Here is a 21,317-nt window from a genome sequence, read left to right as displayed (position 1 = left end):
AGTAATAGAAGAGATTTAGTACATCTTTTAAGTTATTTTTTCCCTAGAGGTTTACACTGTTACAAAGGAAATTTATGGTTATAAAATCAGAATGGTAAAAACTGGACTTTCTGGTGTGATGTAATATCAGAGAAGTGGAACATTCCATTGGCCACATACTGATCCACATCAAGCTGTACTTACAATAAGATGGAAAAAGCATACATCTCATCAGTTAACACTTTCTTTAAAATTTAATTATAATAACAAGAATGTAGAAATATGAAACTCAATTACCAACATACTTGCATCAATTCTGAGCTAGCATCTTCTTTTAGTTTATGTGAATTACACTTACCTCATTAAAGTTCAATGGAAACTCCCTATGTTTTGGTAGATCGAATCTATGCTGTTTAAACTTTTAAAATTTTTTTAAAGTTTTGGTTATGCCTTCTTTTCAGGAAGATCATGTTTTCCTTTTCTGGCTGAAAAATCCATCATCTAGTCATCTTCTACATCTCCTCTGCCCATCTTCTTTCCTACTATAATTTCACATACTTCCTGCTGTTCTCTTTCCTCTGTGAGCCTTCTCTAGTGACACCATATTCCTTCATGAGATTTAATGACAAGAACTATGGAAAACATCTCAGAGGGACACATCATAGTTTTAAACAAATATTGGTGATATATATATATATATATATACACATATATATGTAGTGCAAATTATACATATATAGTCCCCTCCTCATCCTCATCCTTACTTTGCTCCTCCTGTTTCTCCTCTTCTTCTTCCTCCTCCTCCTCTTCCTTCACAGGTCATTTGTTGACTTTTTTGATTGACTGGACTAAGTTCATTAGAAGAAAAACCCTCCAGGGTTATAACTGAAGAATTAATAGTATTTATTTCATATAATTTAGATTAAAATTTTTTCTAGATTCATTATGTTGTACTTGTCCATAATGAAACACATGTACCACTATTCTGCCAACCCATAAACTTTCTGATACTCTCACCATCAGTTTAGCTTTTTGCTACTTAGAGTAATTTGATATTAGCTGTAAATTTGGAGATTGTCTATGAAGCCTCTCCTCAAAATCTTAAGTAATAATTTTAAACAAAGTAGTCAACAATCTTGAAAATCACCACATTTTATTCGTCATCAAAAAATGTGTTCTTTTACCTGCAGTCTGTATTTCTTAGAATGGTACTAATTCATGGCAAAAGTATCCCTTGATTGAAATACTACTTCAACTTTAGAAGGCCTTTGTCATGAAATTTAGACAAAAATTTGATGAAAGTCTAGGCAAAACAAAGTCTGCAACTTTTGTGTTTGTGTGAGGCTCTTACTCTGCCACACAGGTTGGAGTGCCGTGGTGTGATCTCAGCTCACTGCAACCTCCACTTCCCAGGCTCATGTGATCCTCCCACCTCAGCCTCCCGAGTAGCTGGGACTACATGTATGTGCCACCACGCCTGGCTAATTTTTTGTTTGTATTTTTGATAGAGATAGGGTTTTGCCATGTTGTCCATACTAATCTCAAACTCCTGTGCTCAGGCAGTCCACCCACCTTGGCCTCTCAGAGTGCTAGGATTATAGACGTGAGCTACCATGCCTGGCCTACTCTTCAACTTCTTATTAACTGCCTTTCCATTTGTGTGTCATAAAGTCCTAATATATTAGTTAGACATAATAGACCTTGCTGAAACCTAATCAATAATATGTAAGTGTTCTTGATAATATTTTTCCAGTCTAAATTATTCTGTCATTGTTATAAATACACTTATTTGTAATTTCCCAGTTTCCTTCTAGCATCCCATATGTCAGTCTTCTATTACAGTAGATATTATTGTATATTTGGGCCTTTTCTAAAAGCAGCTTCTTAAATTAAATAGGCTATCATTACAATTGGCCCTATGATATAGATCTTTCAGATGTCCATGTCATGAGGCAATTTGAGAGAAACTTCTTAATAAACATAAGTAAAGAAACAATTCTCAGTCTGTCAGCAATTCTAGGTTTCTACTTTTGAGAAACCTCACATCGACTAGCTGTGAGGTTTCATTAATTCTCTAAATAATGTTCTTCCTGTGAAATGAATAGCTGTATTCTTTAAATGTTTTGAGATTCCTTGGAATGAAATGCTCTAAGTTTCCTGGTGGTAGTACATACATTCGGCTCTGAAAATTTTAAGATATTTTGCACTTTCAGAAAATATTAACAGAGAGCACTGCTTTTCTGTGTGTAGGTATCTCGGGTCTCATCTCACACTCTGTCGGCACTATTGAGTGTTAACTGACTAGCTACATGGGCGTTCAATACTTGCTTCCTTTTAAAGTTCCAAATGGCCAATGAATATTCAAAATTGACAAGCTCATGTATTTTCACTTCCATAGATGAAATTAGACAAAAGTAGCCTGTGTCTAATCACTCTTGACTGCTTTGTGATACATGTGTTCAAAGTCATTGAGAGAAGAGCACAAAAAGGTATATTAATATGCTTACCCCATCCAAGGCACAAAAAGCGTTTTCTTATAAGCCGTGTCCTAATTTTTCCAGTTACAGCCATATATGATTGCCACGCCTCAGTCAAAACCCAACAGAATGAAGCCAGGAAGAAAAAGTGCAAAAATGCAGTGGTGGTTGTGCAGATATTCTGTGGAAACAAACAAAAGGACTCGCACTGAACCTGGAAGAGGGAAAATCACATGTTCTGAAGAGGATTGTTAATCTTTGATTCATTGCTTTTATTTCAAATGTCTACTTCTCCTCAATGACAAGAGTAATTATTTATAGAAATTATAAACCCTGTAGCCTTCCTGCTCTATACAATATTTATAATGGAAAAAATATGTCTAATTCCATTTTGGGCTTAATTTTTTGTGTGAAGAACCCTGAATATAAATTTGAGCTCAATGGAGATTAAAATTACTGTTTTACTTGAATTTTTTAAGGATAGTTATGAAAGTGCTTTTAATTATTTTGGCTACATTCTTTATTTTTCTCTTTTAACAGATAATCTTTCTTTGTTGTTTTATCTGTGTTGTTAAAATTATATCTGCAAATGTAATGGACTTTCGAAAGAAAAAATTAGTTTGCTCTTATATTTGCATGATATTCAAGGTATAACAGCAAAGTACAATGAGGTTTGGCTAACAACATAGTTCAAAAATAACTTATGTATTTTAAAGTAATTAACACAATACTTCTATGGTCTTACTTTGCAATGTGAGTCCTAATCAAATAATTTTGAAAAGCTTATCAAGTCACTGGCTGTACACAACTATGATTTTATAGATGTTTTTATTCATGTAACTTAACCACCTTGAATGTGCTGATCCTTAGTTGTAACTCATTGGCAAAAAATCAGTAGCTTCATTTTGGTAAAGGTTGTTACTTACTTCACTGTTATAATTTCTTTATAAATCTTGTTGAAATGCAAGTCTTTATAAACCAGAACCAGTAACAGAACTAATTTGTTCCTTTGCCAGTCATTCTCAAGCTTACTGTTTTTAAAAATTGAAAATGGCAAAACAAAGACAGTAGAACTAAAAAAAAAAAACTAAAAAATCCCAATACAAAGAAATGAAACTATAATCCATATCTTCTCATCTCTACCACCATCCACTGCTAATGCAGAATATCTTATTAGAATTTTTTAGCCCAAATTTTCGTATTATTTGTTTACTTTGTTAAATTTCACCAGATGTTAACTTAGTTTTCCAGTTCTTCTTATCCTGTAAAAAGAACTTTAGCATGTTTATCTCAGCAGGTTGTGTAAATGATGACAGATAATGTTAAAAGGCTGAGGAGCACTGTGGTAGGTATATAGCAAGTGTTCAACCAAATATGACTGTTATCATTAATATTCAGTACTTGTTTCTGCTTATAAAGATGATAAAATCATGGATTTCTTGAAGACTTCCTCATACCTCTGTCTAGTCTCAGGTACAATTCAGTAGCTTTAACCAATTGTAATTCCTCCTATTCTTGACACATTGAGACTTTCATTTTTTCCAATTTATGGTTTAAATATCTGCAGATTCTCTAGTTTGCTTATTTTTCATCTGTAGTAGCTGATCCCATGTGAATTCCAAAGACAACTCCTCTACTTGCTATCCAAAGACTAGTTTACCTTTTTCAGTCGCTTGTTACCCTTTCAGTTTCCTCTACCAGTTTGTTTCAACTCAATTGTATGTACTAGCAAAGCTAGGCCATCTCTGTTTTTAAACTATCAATAAAGAGTTATGTCAAACCGTAAATAAATATGTTGAAATGTAAGACCCTAAGTGTTGGTGTACTGAAATTTTATAAGAAATAATGAAGTGTTCAATGTCTGAGTACAGAGTTTCTAAAATTTTCTTTCTGCATATTGTGTTTGTTACTTTACTTTGCAACTCCCTGGTATCCACTTTAATTCTAATACAAATTGAAGCACATGCAATTTTGAGCCACTGACATTTCAATAATCATGTCTCTTTGAACAATAATATGGCCAAAGACAATGGGGAAATGTAACTAAAGAAGTAAGGCCTATTTCTTCAGACAACAGTATTCTACAATAGCTGGATAAATATTTATATATGCCTTAAGTTGCTCCAAGTACAGAGGTAAGCCATCTCAAGGAATATGTACATAAGAACTAAAGAGGTTTAAGTCACAAAATTAACCATATACGAAAAGCACAGCCAAATCTATGATCTTGAAAAATAGAAAAAACGAGCTACACTTTGTGTCATCATGTGAAGAATCAATATAAAATCAAACACTCAGCCAACAAGCATATGAAAAAATGCCTAACATCACTGACATTAAGAGAAATGCAAATCAAAGCCATAGTGAGTGAGATACCATTTCATATCAGTCAGAATGGCTATTAGTAAAAAGTCAAAAAATAGTAAATGCTGGTGAGGTTGTGGAGAAAAAGGAAAGTTTATGTACTGTTGGTGGGAATGTAAATTAGTTCCACCATTGTGGAAGACAGTGTGGCGATTCCTCAGAGACCTAAACACAGAAATATCATTTGACCCAGTAATCCCATTACTGGGCATATACACAACAGAATATAAATTTTTCTATTATAAAGACACATTCAGGTGTATGTTCATTGCAGCAGTATTCAAAGCAGCAAAGACATGGAATCAACCCAAATTCCCATCAATGATAGATTGCATAAAGAAAATATGGTACATATTCAACATGGAATACTCTACAGCCATAAAAATGAATGCAATCATGTCCTTTGCAGGAACATGGATGGAGCTGGAGGCCATTATTCTTAGCAAACTAATGCAAAACAGAAAACCAAATACTACATGTTCTCACTTATAAGTGGGAGCTAAATGATGAGAATACATGGACACACAGAGGAGAACAACACACTCTGGGGCCTATCAAAGGGTGAAGGGAGGGAGAAAAGAGAGGATCAAGAAAACTAACTAATGGGTACTAGGCCTGATATCTAAGTGATGAAATAATCTGTACAACCAGACCCCATGATGCCCATTTACCTATATAACAAACATGGACATGTACCCCTGAACTTAAAAGAAAATCAAACAATCCATACAGGGAAACACTGATTTTGCTACTGATATGTTATATTGGTTAAGTTGGAAATAGTCTTTATAATACAACTTTTAAGAATAGAAATTTTCAAATGAAACTTTATTATTGTCCACAAATGATATATCAGCTTCCATGAAAGTGGCTTTTCTAGTGTTCTGGGCTCAGGATTGTTTGATCTCTTCTCCTGCATAACCCAAATCCACATCAACAAGACCCTAGTGATCAATCATCCCTTAGATTCCCTCAGTACTAGGGTTTTTTTGCACGTACAAACCTCAAATCCTGAATCTCCTTTTCCATAAAGAGGTTCATATCTTGGCAACTGTTCAATTATCACTCTCACTGGACTCACTGTTGTGACCTTTGGTCTTAGAGTTTTTCTTTATTCATTCTCCATGTGTTGACTTTCACTACAGCTAAGCCCTTGCAGTTCACCTTTCCAAATGTGAGACTCACTAGTGTCTCAAGTTCGTCATGTAATTCTTCTGATTTGCCTGCCTTGCCAAACCCCAAACTGGTCTTATCAGTGTCACAGGTTATGAATGTCATTGGCAAATATTTCAAAACTTGAAAATGAATTTAAGCTGTCAAGCTGAGCACTGTTATACCTAACATTCTCATGCACATCCTTCACACCAAATTCCTAGACACAGCAGAAGAGATTTCTTAAAATAACTGGGAAAAATAAGAAGTGTAAACTGTGATGGACTAGAGACTATGAGAAATTCCTTAAAAAGAACAGATTGACGATGGGTACTGCAGCCCAAAGCTAGGTATTGGGGCAGGAAAGAGGACATGAGAAGTAGAAAAGTCATGATGCATGGATGATGCAGAAGTTCTGACATCTGTTTAAAAGTACTTCCAGAAGGCAGAAATCAGGAAATTGGGGAAAGGTAACATTTAAAGAAATATTACAGAAAATTTTCTCGAAACTTAAAAATTCTCCTGGCTGTAGGAGAGACTAAAGATGAAACATGTGTGCACCTGCTTTGATGAAATCTGTGAAAATATGGAATAAAGAGAAAAATCATAAAAGCTCTCAGAGTAAAAAGAAAGATACAGACCAAGAAATTAGAATCAGAGTGACATCAGATTCTTTGTGAGGAACCCAGGGTACAAGAAGGCAGTAGAACAAGATTGTCAACATTCTAAGAGAGAATAACTTTGAAGATAGAATTCTACACCCAACCAAGCCACTGTTTGAGAGAGAGGCATAAAGAAAGATAATTTTTTAATTGGAAGAAACTTTGAAGTTAATGACTTCAAGATCCTCTTTGAAATAATTGCTAGACAATATAAACCACTAACAATAAAAAGTCCAGGAGGAGGGAATGAGGTAAAAGAAGTGATGGATAGCAAAGAAAGTAGTAAGTCTTCATGTGTAACAAACCTACATGTATACTCCAGGAACTTAAAATTAATAGTTTAAAAAAGAATATAAGTCTAAATAAATGTTTATTTTACATAAATTTATATAATTTTAGAAATACAGCCTTATGGATATAAAGTTGAAAATAATATCAAGAAGGGCTCAAAGATGAGAGATGAGAGCTGCAAGGAAGCAGAAGAAAATAAAAGTATTCTAAACCTCTGTTTGTTCTCAGGTATGAGATACTGATTAATTCTAGATTATAGAAAAATACATTTAAACATTTATGTTAATAAGTTTCAATAACCACAAAAGATAAAAATACATTTGTAAAATAGCAGAAAAAATTGAATTAAGAAAAATCTATAGGTTCAATTAAAGGTTAGCAAGAGGACTACAAACTAGAAAACATGAGAGTAAAAAAAAACAACCATAATTCCAAACATCAAAATTCACAACAAATGGGAATACTTTGTATTTACTGGTTAAAAGTTAGAAACTTTCATATTGGATGAAAAAAATTTAATTCGAGTAACGTATTTATGTGCCATGCTTCAAACCTAAAAACTGACACAGGAAGATAGAGAACAAAGAGATGAAAGAGCTAGATTATGCAAATGCTAACATGTAAAAACCAGATGTCACAATGTTAATATTGGAAGAAAAATAAGAGAGATGAAGAGGGACTTTTCAGATTGATAAAAAGAGCAAGGCACAAAGAAGATGCAGAAGGAACACATTTTTATGAGAACAATAATAATTTTTCAAAGTATATTAAGCAAAAACTGATAAAACTACAAGGATGAACTGTCAAACTAAAATGATAATGATGGACTTAACATACAGCTCTCAGAAAGTAACCAAAAATGGAGGAAAGAATAATATTGATGATTATAATGCAATAAATAAAAGTGGTTGATATTCTTTCTTTGTAATATTATACATAAAAACAGAGCATGTCTAGTTTTTTAATATACAAATAGAACATCTTAGGACAGTAAGTGAAATAAAATAAATTCAAGAAAGCTTATAACATACAGAACATCTTCATAGACCACATAAAATTAGAAATCAAAAATAAAATTCTCTAACTTTTGGGAGGATAAGTTTTTAAATAATCAAAGATAAACTAAATATCTAAATTATCAACTATTTAGAACTGAATAACAATTATGGCAACGTATATATAAAAACCTGTGAGATTTTTCTATAATACTCAGGATATTTATAGCCATAAATAGAAAATAAGAGAAAGATGAAAATTAATGGGCTACTTAAATCAAAGGAATCATTTTAAAAGAGACAAAATCGGAAATTAACAAAACAACATTTGAAAAAATGGTTAAATTCATCTATAAAGCTAAAGCTGACTCTAAGAGACCAATAAAGCAATGAAACCTTGGCAATTATGATGATTTTTAAAGGTGACAGAAAAAGCAAAATAAGATTAGGAATAAAAATGGTTATTAATATATAATATATACCCTTGACAAGCTACATATGGACATATTTTTCTAGAAAAACATAAATTGAGAGAGAAAACTAATCCCAGATAAAATTGAGTTATAATGGAAAGAGTAATCCTTTAAGAAAAGTAGAAATTCAAAACATTTCAGTATCATTTTCTATACACCAACAGGCAAATTCTAACAAATGTAAGTAACATTCAAAATTCACATGAACATTTCCAGGTCAAAGAGAAAGATTAGAAGTATCCAACTCATTTTACAAGGACATTGATATCAAAATGAGCAAGAAAGCTGTAAGCCACTTCCACTTACCAACATAAATATGAAATTACTAAATAAAAGATTATATCTAGAAATACAGTAAAAGGATAATAAATTCATATGAAATCAGAGTGGATCCAGTAATGCAGGGTGATTCAACATAAAAAAATGACCTTCCCATAATTTATTACATTAATAGATTAAAGAAATCATATGGTCACATTAATGTAAAAGCATTTGATATAATTCAAAACCAAAATAATTTTTAAAAATATTATTTGCAAATTATAGATTGAAGTGAACATTTTGTTTTTTTTTTTTTGAGACGGAGTTTCGCTCTTGTTACCCAGGCTGGAGTGCAATGGCACGATCTTGGCTCACCGCAACCTCCGCCTCCTGGGTTCAGGCAATTTTCCTGCCTCAGACTCCCGAGTAGCTGGGATTACAGACACGCGCCACCATGCCCAGCTAATTTTTTGTATTTTTAGTAGAGATGGGGTTTTAACATATTGACCAGGATGGTCTCGATCTCTTGACCTCGTGATCCACCCCCCTCAGCCTCCCAAAGTGCTGGGATTACAGGCTTGAGCCACTGCACCCGGCCAAAGTGAACATTCTTAATAAAGATCATCTTTCTGAAACTTGTAGTGAAAATCATTTCTAATAGTAAAATACTACATTAATGCCCATCAGTCATGAATAATAGGAGGATGTCTACCATCACCTCTATTATTCTGTTATACAAGAGTTTCTCTCCAAAGCAACAACAAAAAATAATAAAGAGAAACATTGCTGTCATTTCAGATAACATATCTCCTTATTAGAAAATCCAAAAATAATCAATTTTTAAACTATTAGAAATAATAAAAAGAATCAATGAGGTGGTTGGATGTAAGATCAACATATAAAAATTTTATTTCCTATACACTGAGATCAATATACAAAACTAATTTTTCTATATCAGCAACAATGTCATTTACAAAATGTAATACAAATTTTTTAAGTAAAGATTTTGTGTTTGTTCTACCCCCCCAACCACACTAAAATGATTAAGTTATTAAGTCACAAAGAAAAAGAAAATAGGCAGTAGACACCATGGACTCAAGGTGTTGACAAATTCAGAAGATTCTGAGGAAAGAAGATTTAACTGATGAAGAGTGGTAAAGAAAGTTATAGCCTACATGATCATAGGATGTCAGGGGTGGTTATTGAAATGCTGTTTGTAATAAAGCCAGTTCACTCTGTGGACCTTCTGAATGTGGGGACCAGAGAAAGAGGGAGGACACAGGTTTACATGGGGCTGGAAAAGAATGGTTGGTTAAAAGAATCTATATACAGAATAGTTGAAACTTTGTGTTTCCTTCTCTAGTCAACACAGCTCAGCATTGTCAAAGGGAAGATTAGTTTCTGGATAAATCAAATGGGTTGGTTTCTGAAGTTAGAAACCAATATCACCAGTAAGTAGGTGTACAAACAGGAACAAGTGTATGTATTAAACCATAAGACGCTCCTCCTCTCCTTTCTCCTTTGCTTCTAGTTTGAGAATGTCAGAGATTAAAATTCTCCCCCAAAGAGAAAAAACTCTCATACACTGGTTCATCTTTGATGTACATAGTGTGAAGCCCACCTTTCAAAAGCTCACTCACCCAGAGAGAGGTATAAATCGCTTTTTAGGCCCTTGCTTTTATGTGAATAAACAGCCACGAATAATGAGACAATTTGAGAATCCTCCAACATCGAAAAAAGAAAAAAGTCAAGCAAACAAAGGACAAAGGGGTGAGGAGAGACAATAGGGTAAGAGAAAAATAAAAATTTCAAAAAAATATAAGTTCTTCAAAGAGTAAGAAAGAAATTGCACATATAGAACAAAATTGTTAAGGGAAAATTATCAGATAAATTCAAAAGTTCTGTTCATAATAAAAATGAAAACTATAGAGTACCTTAAATTTAACAAAAATATGCATTAATTTTGTGTAGAAAATTATAACATTTAAGGACAAAAGAAGACATGAATTAATGAAAACTATATTATATACATGAGTTGAGACAATATTATACAAATGTCAATCTCCCTCAAGGAAATAAATGTATTTAATGTGCAAATCTTAATCATTTATTTTAGTTTGACAAGGCAATCCTAAGTCATGAAGAAAATTAAGTGCAAAAAATACTACAGAAAATTTAAAAAGAAGAAAGCGGGATAGAGGGACTTCCTAGTGATGTAAAACAAAATAAAATGTGGTCAGATGATCACCAGCCCCATTTTGCGTGTGAGGCACTGGAAAGACTAAGCAACTTGGACAATGTTACTTGGTCAAGAGCAGGAAGCAGGAGTTAAAATGTTGTCTCTGACCCCAGAACTTAAAGACTTTCTTGATTACCTGATATTGCCTTTTGACAATATTTTGTGCTGATTCCATAGTCTAAATCTCTCAGTCTTTTTCATGCTTCTCAAGCCCCAACTTTCCTTCTTACTGTCTTATATCAGATGGGCTTGCCTTCTACATCACTGATGAGGTACAGATCATCTATACTATAGGTATCTTCATATTCACTAGCCCAACCACCTTGAAATTTCTCCCTAATAACACTGACTCCCTTCTCCAAAGCAGTCCCCTCCCCTTTTAGGAGATAGTGTAATAGTGTTACCCAGTGTCATACTGTGGGTTCACACACCACTTCTTAAAATCTCTGTGATTCTCTTCCTCAGCTATACAGTGAGAATAATAATAGAACCTACCTCAAAGGATTGTAAAGATTTGATACACAGTAATTACTATTTGGTGGGCTGAACTTTTAAACTGACATTATCTTTTAACTCATAGAGATTAATACATTTTTACAAATAAATATCATTTTTAGTCCACAATAGATATAGTAAAATTTGATTCATTAAATACATATACCTGGGGGGAGGACTCAAGATGGCGCTGTGAGAACAACCCTGGATTGGAGCTCGCGTTGAATCTGCAAAGAGGTGAGTCGGAGTTGCATTTCCAGACTGATCTTTGTTGCCCACAGAACGGAGAAACTCCCAAGTGTAAGGGAGACACAGGATGCCAGGCAGTAAGTCTGCCTGGCGAAGCCGGCAGCCGGGGCGGCGGCAGCCGGCCCTACCCAGCAATCCCCACAGGGCGTGCTTGTCCGGGTGCCCTGTTGAACTGGCAACCTGAGACTTGAGAGGGCTGGACTTGAGACTGAACGAGACTTGGACAGTAGGCAAGCCCAGGGGATTGCAGGAACAGAGTGTTCGGGGTACCCCGTGGGATGAACAAAACTGCGATTTCAAACTATCCTGAGCAGACGGTCCGAGACGCTCTGTGGGGGAGGGGCGTCCACCACTACCGAGGCAACCTGCCCCAACTGAGATACACGCCCACTGCTGACACAGCCTCCCATTGCCGAGGCAACCCGTCCCTACTGAGATACACGCCCACTGCTGACGCAGCCTGCCGTTGCTGAGGCAACACGCGACAACGAAGAGACTCCGCCGCAGGCCGTGGCGGAGACCACAGCAGAGCCTGCAGGAACAGGGCGAATGACACAACAGCAGGGCGGAGACTCGGCAGGCAAACAGTGGCTAGTCTGCCTCATAGCTGGGCAGGACACCTCAACAAAAATCGAAAAATAAAGCCCGAACCCCCCAACACAGAGCATTTGAGAAAAAAAGGGTTTTTTTAATGAGCTCTGTTGCAGCAGAATCAAACATAGCAGCCTAACAGCCCTGAATGAACTACAGAGCTCACAGCTCAGAAATTGAGCTCCTAAAAAGAACAGACTGTCTCCTCAAGCAGCTCCCTGACCCCTCTATATCCAAAAGACTGACATTTGGCAGGCATCATCCTGGGACAAAGATAGCAGAAAAAGAAACTGGTAGCATCCCACGCTGTGCCACAGATGCTAGAGGTGCACCCCAGACAAGCAGGGCCTGGAGTGGACCTCAGCAGTCGTACAGTGAAGGGGCTAGGCTGGTAGAAGGAAAACCAAGTAACAGAAATACTTCATCATCAACAATCTGGGTGTCCACTCAGAGACCCAATCGAAAAGTCAGCAACTACGCAGACGACCAGCAGACAAATCCACAAAGATGGGAAAAAACCAGAGAAAAAAGGAGGAAAACACCCGAAACCAGAACACCTCGCCTCCTAGAAAGGACCAAAACTCCTCACCAGCAAGGGAACAAAGCTAAACGGAGAATGACTGTGACAAAATGACGGAATTAGACTTCAGAAGGTGGATAATGAGAAACATTTGTGAGCTAAAAGAACATGTATTAAATCAATGCAAAGAAACTAAGGAACTTAAAAAAAGATATGAGGAAATGATAACAAGAATGGATAACTTAGAGAGGAATATGAATGAATTAAAGGAGCTGAAAAACACAATACGAGAACTTCGCGAAGCATGCACAAGTTTCAATAGCCGAATCGACCAAGCAGAAGAAAGAATATCTGAAGTCGAAGACCAACTCAATGAAATTAAATGAGAAACCAAGATTAGAGAAAAAAGCGCAAAAAAGAATGAACAAAGTCTCCAAGAAATGTGGGACTATGTGAAAAGACCTAACCTACGTTTGATAGGTGTACCAGAAGGGGACGAAGAGAACGAATCCAAGCTGGAAAATACTCTTCAGGACATCATCCAGGAAAACTTCCCCCACCTAGCAAGACAGGCCAACACTCAAATGCAGGAAATACAGAGAACATCACAAAGATATTCTGCAAGAAGAACAACCCCAAGGCACATAATAGTCAGATTCAACAAGGTTGAAATAAAGGAGAAAATACTAAGGGCAGCCAGAGAGAAAGGTCGAATTACCCACAAAGGGAAGCCCATCAGACTCACAGCAGATCTCTCGGCAGAAACACTACAAGCCAGAAGAGAGTGGGGGCCAATATTCAACATTCTTAAAGAAAAGAACTTTCAACCCAGAATTTCATATCCAGCCAAACTGAGCTTCAGAAGTGAAGGAAAAATAAAATCCTTTGCGAACAAGCAAGTACTCAGAGATTTTGTCACCACCAGGCCTGCTTTACAAGAGCTCCTAAAAGAGGCACTACACATAGAAAGGAACAACCAGTACCAGTCATTCCAAAATCACATTAAATGCTAAAGAGCATCAATATAATGAAGAATCTACAACAACTAACAGGCAAAACAGCCACTTAGCATCAAAATGGCAGTATCAAATTCACATATAACAATATTAACCCTAAATGTAAATGAACTAAATGTACCAATCAAAAGACACAGACTGGCAAATTGGATAAAAATCCAAAACCCATCAGTGTGCTGTATCCAGGAAACCCATCTCACATGTAAGGATACACAAAGGCTCAAAATAAAGGGATGGAGGAAGATTTACCAAGCAAATGGAGAGCAAAAATAAGCAGGAGTTGCAATTCTCATCTCCGATAAAATAGACTTTAAAGCAACAAAGATCAAAAGAGACAAAGAAGGCCATTACATAATGGTAAAAGGATCGATAAAACAAGAAGAGCTAACGATCCTAAACATATATGGGCCCAATGCAGGAGCACCCAGATACATAAGGCAAGTTCTTAATGACTTACAAAGAGACTTAGACTCCCACACAATAATAGTGGGAGACTTTAACACTCCACTGTCAATATTAGACAGATCAACCAGACAGAAAATCAACAAGGATATCCAGGGCTTGAACTCAGACCTGGAACAAGCAAACCTGAGAGACATTTATAGAACTCTCCACCCCAAATCCACAGAATACACATTCTTCTCAGCACCACATCACACCTACTCAAAAATTGATCACATAATTGGAAGTAAAGCACTGCTCAACAAATGAAAAACAACTGAAATCATAACAAACAGCCTCTCAGACCATAGTGCAATCAAATTAGAACTCAGAATACAGAAACCAACCCAGAACCGCACAGCTTCATGGAAACTGAACAACTGGCTCTTGAATGTTGACTGGGTAAACAATGAAATGAAGTCAGAAATAAAGAAGTTCTTCGAAACCAATGAGAACGAAGACACAACGTGCCAGAACCTCTGGGACACATTTAAAGCAGTCTCTAGAGGAAAGTATATAGCAATAAGTGCCCATATGAGGAGAATGGAGAGATCCAAAATTGACACCCTATTGTCAAAATTGAAAGAGCTAGAGGAGCAAGATCAAAAAAACTCAAAACCCAGCAGAAGACAAGAAATAACTAAGATCAGAGCTGAACTGAAGGAGATTGAGACACGAAAAACCCTTCAAAAAATCAATAAATCCAAGAGCTGGTTTTCTGAAAAGATCAACAAAATAGACAGACCACTAGCCAGATTGATTAAAAATAAAAGAGAGAACAACCAAATAGATGCAATAAAAAATGATAAAGGGGAAATCACCACAGATTCCACAGAAATTCAAACCATCATCAGAGAATATTACAAACAACTCTATGCACATAAACTAGTAAACCTGGAAGAAATGGATAAATTCCTGAACTCCTGTGTCCTCCCAAGCCTAAACCAGGAGGAAGCTGAAACTATGAATAGACCAATAACAAGGTCAGAAGTCGAGGCAGCAATTAAGAGCCTACCACACAAAAAAAGCCCAGGTTCAGAGGGGTTCACAGCCGAATTCTACCAGGCACACAAAGAGGAGCTGGTACCATTTCTTCTAAAACTATTTCAAACAATCCAAAAAGAGGGAATACTTCCCAAATCATTTTACGAGACCAAGATCATCCTGATACCAAAACCCGGCAGAGACCCAACAAGAAAAGAAAACTTCAGGCCAATATCCATGATGAACATAGATGCAAAAATCTTCAATAAAATATTGGCAAGCCGAATGCAACAGCAAATCAAAAAACTTATTTACCATGATCAAGTAGGATTCATCCCGGGGATGCAAGGCTGGTTCAACATACGCAAGTCTATAAACGTAATTCACCACATAAACAGAACCAAAAAAAAAAAAAAACCACATGATTATCTCAATTGACGCAGAGAAGGCATTTGACAAAATTCAACAGCCCTTTATGCTAAAAACCCTCAATAAACTCGGTATCGATGGAACGTATCTCAAAGTAATAAAAGCTATTTATGACAAACCAACAGCCAATATCATACTGAATGGGCAAAAACTGGAAGCATTCCCTTTGAAATCTGGCACTAGGCAAGGATGCCCTCTTTCACCACTCCTATTCAATATAGTACTGGAAGTTCTAGCCAGAGAAATCAGGCAAGAAAAAGAAATAAAGGGTATTCAAATAGGAAAGGTGGAAGCCAAATTGTCTCTATTTGCAGACGACATGATAGTATACCTAGAAGACCCCATCACCTCAGCCCAAAAACTCCTGAAACTGATAAGCAACTTCAGCAAAGTCTCAGGATATAAAATCAATGTGCAAAAATCACAAGCATTCATCTACACCAATAACAGACTTAAAGAAAGCCAAATCAAGAACGAACTGCCATTCACAATTGCTACAAAAAGAATAAAATACCTTGGAATACAACTCACAAGGAACGTAAGGAACCTCTTCAAGGAAAACTACAAACCACTGCTCAACGAAATCAGAGAGGACACAAAGAGATGGAGAAACATTCCATGTTCATGGTTAGGAAGAATTAACATCGTGAAAATGGCTATACTGCCCAAAGTAATTTACAGAATCAACGCTATCCCCATCAAGCTACCATTGACTTTCTTCACAGAACTGGAAAAAACCACCATGAACTTCATATGGAACCAAAAGAGAGCCCGCATAGCCAAGTCAATTCTAAGCAAAAAGAACACAGCGGGGGGCATCACACTACTGGATTTCAAACTATACTACAAGGCTATAGTAATCAAAACAGCATGGTACTGGTACCAAAACAGAGATATAGACCAATGGAACAAAACAGAGGCACCAGAGGCAACACAACATATCTACAACTATACAATCTTTGATAAACCTGACAAAAACAAGCAAGGGGGAAAGGATTCCCTGTTTAACAAATGGTGTTGGGAAAACTGGCTAGCCATGTGCAGAAAGCAGAAACTGGACCCCTTCCTGACACCTTACACTAAAATTAACTCCAGATGGATTAAAGACTTAAACATAAGACCTGGCACTATAAAAACCCTAGAAGGAAATCTAGGCAAAACTATCCAGGACATAGGAGTAGGCAAGGACTTCATGAACAAAACACCAAAAGCATTGGCAACAAAAGCCAAAATAGACAAATGGGACCTAATGAAACTCCACAGCTTCTGCACGGCAAAAGAAACAGTCACTAGAGTGGATTGGCAACCAACAGAACGGGAAAAAATTTTTGAAGTTTACCCATCTGACAAAGGGCTGATATCCAGAATTTACAAAGAACTCAAACAGATTTACAGGAAAAAAACAAACAAGCCCATTCAAAAGTGGGCAAAGGATATGAACAGACACTTTACGAAAGAAGACATATATGAGGCCAACAATCATATGAAAAAATGCTCATCGTCACTGGTCATCAGAGAGATGCAAATCAAAACCACATTGAGATACCATGTCACGCCAGTTAGAATGGCGATCATTAAAAAATCTGGAGACAACAGATGCTGGAGAGGATGTGGAGAAAAAGGAACACTTTTACACTGTTGGTGGGAGTGTAAATTAGTTCAACCATTGTGGAAGACAGTGTGGCGATACCTCAAGGCCTTAGAAATAGAAATTCCATTTGACCCAGCAATCCCATTACTGGGTATATATCCAAAAGACTATAAATCGTTCTACTATAAGGACACATGTACACGAATGTTCATTGCAGCACTGTTTACAATAGCAAAGACCTGGAATCAACCCAAATGCCCATTGATGATAGACTGGATTGGAAAAATGTGGCACATATACACCATGGAATATTATGCAGCAATCAGAAATGATGAGTTTGTGTCCTTTGTAGGGACATGGATGAATCTGGAGAACGTCATCCTCAGCAAACTGACACAAGAACAGAAAATGAAACACCGCATATTCTCACTCATGGGCGGGTGATGAAAAATGAGAACAGATGGACACAGAAAGGGGAGCACTAAACACTGGGGTCTATTGGGGGGAAAAGGGGAGGGCCAGTGGGAGGGGGAGGTGGGGAGGGATAGCCTGGGGAGAAATGCCAAATGTGGGTGAAGGGGAGAAGGAAAGAAAAGCACACTGCCATGTGTGTTCCTGCGCAACTGTCTTGCATGGTCTGCTCATGTACCCCAAAACCTAAAATCCAATAAAAATTAAAAAAAAAATACATATACCTATGTATAAATACATATACCTCTGTAGCTGTAATCAGAATTAAACTTTAGAACATCTCCATCCTCCCATTCCCAAAGCCTCCCAAACATAACCACTATTCTTACATTTAATATCAGTAAATAGTAACTACTTTTGATTCCATATTTAGTCATCTCTACATTCTCTTCCTTTAGTTATCTTATGTACTCAGTCTCTTAGCCTACAAATCTGTTGAAGTTTCTATGTTCAACCAACCGTCCATTTTTCTGGTTTGTTTTCACTGGTTCTCATTGGTTTGTTCTCTCTCTAACTGTGGTCAAATTGCTTGAAAGATTAAGTTACACTTCAACTTCTCTATTATCCGCTCTCCTCTTTTCTTCTTGCCATCTAGCAATTCCTCTAAATTTTTATGTCACAGGAATCACCCATTACCTCATAATTTCCAAAGCTAATTAATAGGATGTTTTCATTAGGCTGCAAAATCTTTGGACCTCAACACCCTCACTTACAAATTATGAGAGTTTTACCATACAGTTGTGAAAGGCTTTCCTCAATCTAAAATTCTACAAAACCAAGAATGCTCTAATTAAAGCCCTTATCAGGCTATTCACTTCTTAAATTAATTTTGAAAATTTGCATTTTATTAGGAAATTATCCACTTCACTTATATATTTTTCAATGTCAGTATATGATTGTGTGTAATATTTTCTATCTTTTAAGAAATACATTTTTCCTTTTCTAATGTTACTCGTCTGTTTCCTATTTTTCATCAGATAGATCAGTCTGTCTTACTAAATTTTTCCAACATCAATTATTCACTTCTTAAAAATATTATTACATTATTACAGTGATAAGTTTCTTAGAGTATGAAACATAAGTATTTACTGCTTTTCATTTGGCAGGGTTTCAAAAATTTTAGAAAAATACATATAAGTATTTACCTTATTTCCAACATTCAAATAAATGAGTTAAAGGTGTTAGCATCTTAAAAATAAGCAGCCTTAGATACCTATCTTGTAAGTTTTCAAGAAGCAAAAGAGAACATGTTTGTTATAACAGATATATTTAAAAAATTAATGGTATATAAAATATAGAGAATTGTACTTTTGCTAAAAAAATAAAAAACAGAATATTGAAGTAAAGCATTTTGGTATACTATTTAGAAACTCTTAGAATATCAATATCTGTACACTTTAATTACAGTATTTATGAAGACATAAAGAACTATTAGCAATTACAGTAACAATTTCAACAATCTAAGACAAACTAAACTAATTCCTACATATAAAGCAATTATTATTTGAGTAGTTTAGATAATTTTATCAATTCAAATCCTGATTTACTTGTAATGAATAAATTAAGAATACATATATCTTGCTATTCACATGGAATAAAATATGTATAAGGTATTTACAATATAATTCTGGACACACCAGTAATTCCTTACTTATTAATTATGCTATGGAAAGAAATTTTGGTGATGACCACAATGATTTCAAAGGCAGTTCTTTAAGGCTGCTCTAATATCTGCATATTTGCATTATTCATAAGACCACTGTTCTTACAGACTAAAAATAAATTATTATGAAGGTGAAATAATATCTAAAATAGGAATTTGCACAAAGATAATACATAACTTTACATATAGTAAGTGCTTGATAAATAAGCACATTTGATGATGTTTGACTGCATCTTAAAACATGATAAGAAAACTAACATAACCACCTACTCTGCTTAAAAGTCAATTTTGTAGCAATGCAGTAAGGGAAATATTTTGCAAAGGAGGAAGCTCAGAGCATTTAAATAACTTGTCTGAAGTTACATACTCTGCAAATAAAGGAGCACACGTGTTCTTTCCACTATAACATGTTCCCTTGTGCTTTAAAGGGCCTCATTTTCTAATATTAATTTTCTAATGATTATCCATATTCTTTAAGAGTATTGTTATTTTTTTTGAAATAAAAAGTATGTGCATGACAAGTAGATGTTATAATAAACATAAATTATATTAAATCATAAGCCTTTATTGTGCAAATCACCACTAACTAAAATAGAGAAATGCAACATTTCCAAATATATTTTTGGTTATATAAACTCCATCAACACATGTGCAAAGGTACTTTGAGGCTACCTGAATAGAGCATCTCAACTAATGAAATAAATCATTAAAACCAATAGGCATTATAGAGACAAGGTTTATTTTATAAAATTAAATGAAAAATTTGATGGCAATAAAAATTGAATCAGAAGCCTTTGTTATTATCACTTCATCTAACCTCCCTTATTCCACAGCCTATGACATGCTACACTGACAGCAATGTCATTTGTAGACAGCTAACAAATCTCTCTTGTAGACCAAAGTACTTGGCCCATGCATTCTTTCCCTTGGATGTAATGGAAAATATCAATAGAAGATATGATGGGCTTTAGTTCTTTCTTGAAAATTCTTGGTTCTCATTGAGATGCAAGTTACAGCACTTGCTTACAATGTATGGCAACCCTTTTTACAATCTTCAATTTGTGAAAATTTTGAAGCAGGTGATTTTCTACATAATCAAAATATTTGTCGCAAGACTAAATCTAAATAGAAGAAACTATCAATATAAACTTATGTTTGATACAGGGTAACTGGTGAATGAGGGTGCAATAAAAGCAATTTCTAAATGTGAGTATCTCAAACAATAACTCTAATTTGCTAAATTTTTATAATTTCATATTCATATAAAGCATCACTATTAAAAAGAAAATACGTGCTAGATATATGTCAGCAGAGATAAAAATCTGTTCCACAGATGTCAAAAACATGTAGCTAGTGGAAAACATGCTCATAATTTGAAGATCTTGGAAAGTTTGTCACATATAACAGGAAATCTGAGTTTTTGAAATGTGTGCTTTGGGAATTCAAACACTTGTACATCATACACAGCAGATGCTTCATTATATACTGTTATCTCCAGGCTTAAAAAATAACAATTTTATTCAAAATGGGATATAATTAAGTCACTTGCTAAATAAGGCCAAGAATTCAACAAAAGTTTTACTAATAATTTAGAAACTTCAAAATGCTAAGATAGTGGTTGTTCAAAAAAAAGGAAGCATTTTCTCTTAGGTGTCTACAGAGAACAGAGGAGAGTGTTAAATGTTCTCATCACAGAAATGATAACTATGTGAGTTAATGCATATGTTAATTGGCTAGATGTAACCATGATACAATGTATATATATTTCAAAACATCATGTTGTACATGATAAATACATACAATTGTATCTGTTAATTTAAAGAAATAAATAAAGGATAAAAACCATTTTGCTAAAACTCTAAGACAGAAACTGATTTACACTATGTTCTCTATCTGTAGAAGAAATCTTTTTTCACTAGGTTTGTGCCCTTAAGTGTGTTTAGATATCCCTTCCCGGCTTGCAGGCACAATATA

At 35.3% G+C, this 21,317-nt stretch overlaps 1 protein-coding gene and 1 long non-coding RNA gene across 8 annotated transcripts in view; one reads left to right on the top strand and one right to left on the bottom strand.

Annotated features, from left to right (window-relative positions):
• Positions 1–2,666, top strand: part of LOC128931785 (uncharacterized) — a 285,583-nt gene extending 282,917 nt beyond the window's left edge. The window contains exon 6 of the long non-coding RNA XR_008480709.2: positions 2,541–2,666. This is a non-coding gene — a long non-coding RNA (uncharacterized LOC128931785). The remainder of the gene's footprint in view (positions 1–2,540) is intronic.
• Positions 1–21,317, bottom strand: part of ADGRB3 (adhesion G protein-coupled receptor B3) — a 771,381-nt gene that overhangs the window by 60,013 nt on the left and 690,051 nt on the right. For all 7 annotated transcript variants that reach the window (XM_078369486.1, XM_002746712.7, XM_008994633.5 and 4 more), the window contains one exon: positions 2,487–2,637. In XM_078369486.1, coding sequence (XP_078225612.1) covers positions 2,487–2,637 — 151 coding nt within the window. The remainder of the gene's footprint in view (positions 1–2,486; positions 2,638–21,317) is intronic.

This window comes from Callithrix jacchus, chromosome 4 (genome assembly GCF_049354715.1).
Source record: "Callithrix jacchus isolate 240 chromosome 4, calJac240_pri, whole genome shotgun sequence".
Classification (NCBI taxonomy): Eukaryota; Metazoa; Chordata; class Mammalia; order Primates; family Cebidae; genus Callithrix; species Callithrix jacchus.
The sequence above is the reverse complement of the archived record's forward strand: the minus strand, read 5'-3'. Positions and strand labels throughout refer to the sequence as shown.